A 6299-nucleotide genomic window follows, 5' to 3' on the forward strand; every position below is an offset into this window, starting at 1 on the left:
TATGTAGTTTCACAACAGCTGGAGGGCCGCAATTTGGACATGCCTGGTGTAGGCTGGTGGATTCCCCTAGTACTTTCCCCCCAAAATGGAATGCCTTCCTCTCTAGCCTCCCACATGGAAGTATCATGAGGAGAGAGAGGAGCAGCTCAGCTTTAAAACAAGCTGAGTGGTTTTCTGGAGCTCCTTAGGGATCACCTTTGGTGGGCAGGAAAGCCTGACCTGGGATCTAGGCTGCCCATCTCTGGAGCCCAATTTTAGACTGGAGATGGTGAGCTGGGTACCCGGGCAGATTCCTGGAAGTAGTTTAGATGGGAAAACTTCCCCCAGCCTAGACTGAGCGTCACCAGGGTGGATACCAACCCTCCAGGATGGGACGGTCAAAGGAGAGCGACTACTCCCCACCGTCCGTAGAGGACAATGATAGCTGTGCATGTGGCCAAGGCATGCACATCACATGGGTAAACAATGATTGGTTGAGAACAGCACGGTGGACTTGCCCCCTGTGGTATGTGTATTGGCGTAAGATAAAAAGAAGAGGCCTGTTAGCCTCCAGAGGTATTATACTATTTTCACTCTGCTGTAAACATCTTGCTGTATTGCTGTTGCCACTAGCAATAGGGAACAGTCTTTTTTAAGACTGGGTGAATAAACATCTGCCTCAAGATGACCGCTTCATCTTGTGATCTGCAGTGCTATGCCAAACATAGTTCCGTTTTCCGGTTGTCCAGGGTGCACTCAGCGTCTCCAAGCTTCGCCTCCCGCCAGCTACTGTGCAGAGGCCAAGTCCAGCGACTAGTGGTGATTCGTCGACACCACACAGGTGTGGAAAGATAGCGTATAGACACATACAGAGCAGTACCATGGTTCCAGACTCCATAGCGACAAGGATTCTGGTGGTGGCAGTGTAGTACCTGCCCATTACGCAGTGGGTGGAGTCAGTAATAGGCGGTTACTAATGGTAATTGGGAATCCCCTAATTGGCCAGATCCCGTGTGACCTAAACATCCATTCTGTGACTGGAGCAGGACGCAAGGCAGGGTGAGGGCTTTCGTACAGAACCATCCAGTCACAGAAATTGCTGGCATAGCGGTGGGATAATCCTAGGTGGCTTTTCGGTCACCTGATTGGAGAAGCCGAGTTAGGAGAGGAGTAACTGCACTGCAGGAGAACGCACAAGATGGCAGTCTTCAGTGGAATGTCAAAGGACGATCTGGAGATCGTGTATCAGGAGAAGGGTGTGGATATCCCTTTCAATGTGTCCAGAAGCATCATGAGGGCGGCACTCGTGAGCTTGGCGGAGTCCCGCTGGGCGGAGGTAGAGTACTAAGGGCGTTGGCATTGAAGAGGGCGGCCTACCAGTGGACCTTTGTACAGAACCGGTGAGACCCACAAGCCCCAGCCTCTCTATTAGCAGCAGCCATGTTTCATACCTAGCAGGGCCGGAGGTCCAACGTCCCAGGTGGGGCGACACGGATACCTTAGCAGATCGGCTAGTGGAATTTGGAGAAAGGGCAACGGAGCAAGAGTGCTTGATCATCACCTCACTTCCCAATATCACTGCCGGGTTCCGGTGACTGTGCGCAGCCTGTTCTGCCCCCAGCAGTAGCGGAAGAGCCAGTGCTCCCACCTGAGGCAAAAGTGCCTCCAAGTCAGCTATCCGGAGCGTGCAGGAAAGACTGGGCACACTTAGCTCCAGAATACAGCCCGTGGCTTCAGCTGCGTCACTAGGCTGCGGCAGTGAACGGTGCCCGGACTGAGCGGAGTGAGCGGCTTTAGGGCAGGAGAAGTGGGGGACTTAATAGATTGTTTCTTGCCTCCAGTGGTGGCCGACAGCTATCAGGTAGGGTAGATAAGAAGCCACGTAGTAATAAAAGCTCCAGAAAGCATGTCTGGATGGACTCAGGCCCCTCTTATTTATTATTTTATATACTAACAGGGGTGACAGGTGTGGTACATCCCTGCAAAGGCAGATCCAATCTCTTTCTCATCAGACTCTGCTGTCTTCCCTGCAATCTCACTCAGATGTTCACTGCTGCCAGTAGCACACGTATGAGAAACAGAAGTATGGCGGCAGCTGTATAGATCCTGATATGTAATTCTCTATATCATACTTACTGTACACACATCATCCTTATTACTATTGAGAGAATAGAGGTAAGACACTGATGATGGGGGGTGTAAAAGTGGATTATAACCTGGAAGATGATGATGATTACAGGGTATTATATGGTGTATTGCATGTAAGTTACCTTGTTCCACACGTACTCTGCTGTAGCAATATACCTTATATAAGGGCGAGTAACACATGTACAGGCTTACCAGCATATGAGCACACACATAAAGGAATGCTACCTTACCAATGCTTCCAGGAGTAACGTTAGGAGACATTTCTCTGATCCATCAGCTCATATGACTGATGTTATTGTTCATCTAGAATCTCCAATTCATACGATGTGTTCCCCATCCATTGTTTTACATTGGTGCTGACATAGGACTTAGCGAGTGACTACATCTCCATTCATTTATACTTCATGGTTAGTTACAAGTACAAGAGAGAGAGATATCTAAGTCTTATTATAATATTACATTTGTTATTGTGTGTTCTCATTTTTGTATTTCCATAATGTATTTTATTTCCAGCAGATGGACACACAAGCAGGAATATCTCAGAAGGACGTCTAATGTTATCCCCGGATTGTGACATAAAAGATGACAGTAGACAGGATTCTCCAGGAAATAATCCCATTACCCCAATTATACATCCAGCTCTATCATCTGATCCCCCTGATCCTGGGAAATGTTCTCCTGATCACTCTGATATTGGAGCATTTGTTACAGCTCTGAGAGTAGATACAGTGTTTCCCTGTTCTATAGATGCCAAATGTTTTACACAGAACACAAAGCTTATTACCCATCAGCCAGCTAAGGCAGCTGAGAGGCAATTTCCATGTTCTGAGTGTGGAAAATGTTTTACATATAAATCATATCTTGTTAGACATCAGAGACGTCACACAGGTGAGAGGCCATTTCCATGTTCTGAGTGTGGAAAATGTTTTACATACAAATCAGCTCTTGTTAGACATCAGAGAAGTCACACAGGTGAGAGGCCATTTCCATGTTCTGACTGTGGAAAATGTTTTGCACGGAAATCACATCTTGTTACACATCAGCAAAGTCACACAGGTGAGAAGCCATTTCCATGTTCTGAGTGTGGGAAATGTTTTGGTCGGAAATCACAACTTGTTATACATCAGAGAACTCACACAGGTGAGGGGCCATTTCCATGTTCTGACTGTGGAAAATGTTTTACTTGGAAATCATGTCTTGTTAGACATCAGCAAAGTCACACAGGTGAGAAGCCATTTCCATGTTCTGAGTGTGGGAAATGTTTTGGCCGGAAATCACAACTTGTTATACATCAGAGAACTCACACAGGTGAGAGGCTATTTCCATGTTCTGACTGTGGAAAATGTTTTACTTGGAGATCAAGTCTTGTTACACATCAGCAAAGTCACACAGGTGAGAAGCCATTTCCATGTTCTGAGTGTGGGAAATGTTTTGCCCGGAAATCACATCTTGTTATACATCAGAGAAGTCACACAGGGGAGAAGCCATTTCTATGTTCTGAGTGTGGGAAATGTTTTGCAGTCAAACCAGAGCTTGTTAGACATCAGAGAAGTCACACAGGTGAGAAGCCGTTTCCATGTTCTGAGTGTGGGAAATGTTTTGCAGACAAACCAGGGCTTGTTGGACATCAGAGAAGTCACACAGGTGAGAAGCCATTTTCTTGCTCTGAGTGTGAGAAATGTTTTTCACGGAAATCACATCTTGTTGATCATCAGCGAAGTCACACAGGTGAGAAGCCATTTCCATGTCCTGAGTGTGGGAAATGTTTTGCAGACAAATTACATCTTGTTAGCCATCAGAGAAGTCACACAGGTGAGAAGCCATTTTCTTGCTCTGAGTGTGAGAAATGTTTTGCCCAGAAATCACAACTTGTTAGACATCAGCTAAGTCACACAGGTGAGAGGCCATTTCCATGTTCTGAGTGTGGGAAATGTTTTGCCCTGAAATCAGATCTTGTTAAACATCAGAGAAGTCACACAGGTGAGAAGCCATATTCTTGCTCTGAGTGTGGGAAATGTTTTACACAGAACTCATATCTTGTTATACATCACAGAAGTCACACAGGTGAGAAGCCATTTCCATGTTCTGAGTGTGGGAAATGTTTTGGCCGGAAATCACAACTTGTTATACATCAGAGAACTCACACAGGTGAGAGGCTATTTCCATGTTCTGACTGTGGGAAATGTTTTAGACAGAAATCACATCTTGTTACACACCAGAGAAATCACACAGGTGAGAAGCCATTTTAATCTTCTGGAGTATACTTATTATTGCCATGCGTTGTTCTTCAAGGTTCTTATCCTATGTCCTGTGCTTTTTGCAATATACATGCAACCACTGGGTGAAATAATCAGCTGTCATGCCCTCATCTACCACTGCCTACAGATGGTCTGTCTTTTGTTCTGGGTACTGAGAACCCAGTACCAATCCTAAATGTCTAGCTGAGCTCCAGGTGTGGGTGTTGCCAGCGGGCTGTGACTTAATCCAGGTGAAACAGGTCCTTATGCTAGCTCACCAACAAAGGACAGGGCTACAGCTCAGCTTTGTTACCAACCAGACTTACGCTTGGGGGTTCAGGTTTACATAATGCTGATCCTGTGCAGAATCTTGGTGTCCTGGATGGTAGAGTGACACTTAGACATCAGGTATCTGCCACAATCAGATCCTCATCTGAGGAACATAGTCAGACTCCAGCACTTATTTCCCTCAGAAGATCTACCTACAGTCATACATGCACTTTTATCATCACACATAGACTACTGCAATGTCCTCTACCTGGGTCTCCCAGCAAAAGAATTGCACCGCTTGTAGCTTGTAGAGAATGCAGCAGCCAGGCTGTTACCTAACCAGCCCGTTCCTGCCACATAACACCCATTCTCTACTCCCTTCACCGGCTGCCTGTAAGATGGTGACTCTGGGCCTAATTCAGGTTGGACTACAGTGTGTGATCCAAACGGAATTATTGAGAAAAACTTGCGGACGCATGCGCAGCGCCCGTCCTGCGTATGCACCTGCATTCTCTACAGGGGGCTGTAGGAAATGTGATTGCTTCTTGTTAAACAGGCAGAGGCGGTCACGGGGTGGGGGGTAAAGCTCCATTTCCAGTGAGAAGATGGAGCGTTACAAGTGCGGTGTTGCGAGAAAGGGAGGCGGACAAACGGTCATGTTCACTGTGGCTGCATGGCATCACACGCAGCCATCGCAATCTAGAAGAACGCGGTGGGGATCCTGCAGGCACAGCTAAGCTGGCAGGATGCTTCACTAGTTTCTAAGATGAAGCAGAAATTGTGGAGCGATCGCAATTTCTGCTTCATAAAGGGGGGAGGCGCCGGTCAGCATACTAGGCTGCCTCGCCCTGCGATGGGCGGCCCCCAGCACGCTAGAAAAAGGATTGCTAATTAGCAGCATCTGCTATCCTTACTGACTTACTGTAGGCCCCTATTACATAATCTTACTGACTCTCCCAGCCCTACATGACCAGGGTCAATGTACCAGAAGCAGCTTCTGCCTCCTTACTGACTTACTGTAGGCCCCTATTACACAATCTTACTGACTCTCCCAGCCCTACATGACCAGGGTCCATGTACCAGAAGCAGCTTCTGCCTCCTTACTGACTTACTGTAGGCCCCTATTACACAATCTTACTGACTCTCCCAGCCCTACATGACCAGGGTCCATGTACCAGAAGCAGCTTCTGCCTCCTTACTGACTTACTGTAGGCCCCTATTACATAATCTTACTGACTCTCCCAGCCCTACATGACCAGGGTCCATGTGCCAGAAGCAGCTTCTGCCTCCTTACTGACTTACTGTAGGCCCCTATTACACAATCTTACTGACTCTCCCAGCCCTACATGACCAGGGTCCATGTACCAGAAGCAGCTTCTGCCTCCTTACTGACTTACTGTAGGCCCCTATTACACAATCTTACTGAATCTCCCAGCCCTACATGACCAGGGTCCATGTACCAGAAGCAGCTTCTGCCTCCTTACTGACTTACTGTAGGCCCCTATTACACAATCTTACTGACTCTCCCAGCCCTACATGACCAGGGTCCATGTACCAGAAGCAGCTTCTGCTTCCTTACTGACTTACTGTAGGCCCCTATTACATAATCTTACTGACTCTCCCAGCCCTACATGACCAGGGTCCATGTACCAGAAGCAGCTTCTG

The 6299-nt window shown here is 47.3% G+C and overlaps 1 protein-coding gene across 1 annotated transcript in view; it reads left to right on the top strand.

Annotated features, from left to right (window-relative positions):
* LOC135042661 (zinc finger protein OZF-like) overlaps positions 1–5695 on the top strand; it is a 29312-nt gene extending 23617 nt beyond the window's left edge. The window contains exon 2 of the mRNA XM_063955041.1: positions 2641–5695. Coding sequence (XP_063811111.1) covers positions 2682–4376 — 1695 coding nt within the window. The 5' untranslated portion in view covers positions 2641–2681 and the 3' untranslated portion in view covers positions 4377–5695. The remainder of the gene's footprint in view (positions 1–2640) is intronic.
* The last annotated feature ends 604 nt before the right edge of the window (positions 5696–6299 follow it).

Source organism: Pseudophryne corroboree, unplaced genomic scaffold (genome assembly GCF_028390025.1).
Source record: "Pseudophryne corroboree isolate aPseCor3 unplaced genomic scaffold, aPseCor3.hap2 scaffold_832, whole genome shotgun sequence".
NCBI lineage: Eukaryota > Metazoa > Chordata > Amphibia > Anura > Myobatrachidae > Pseudophryne > Pseudophryne corroboree.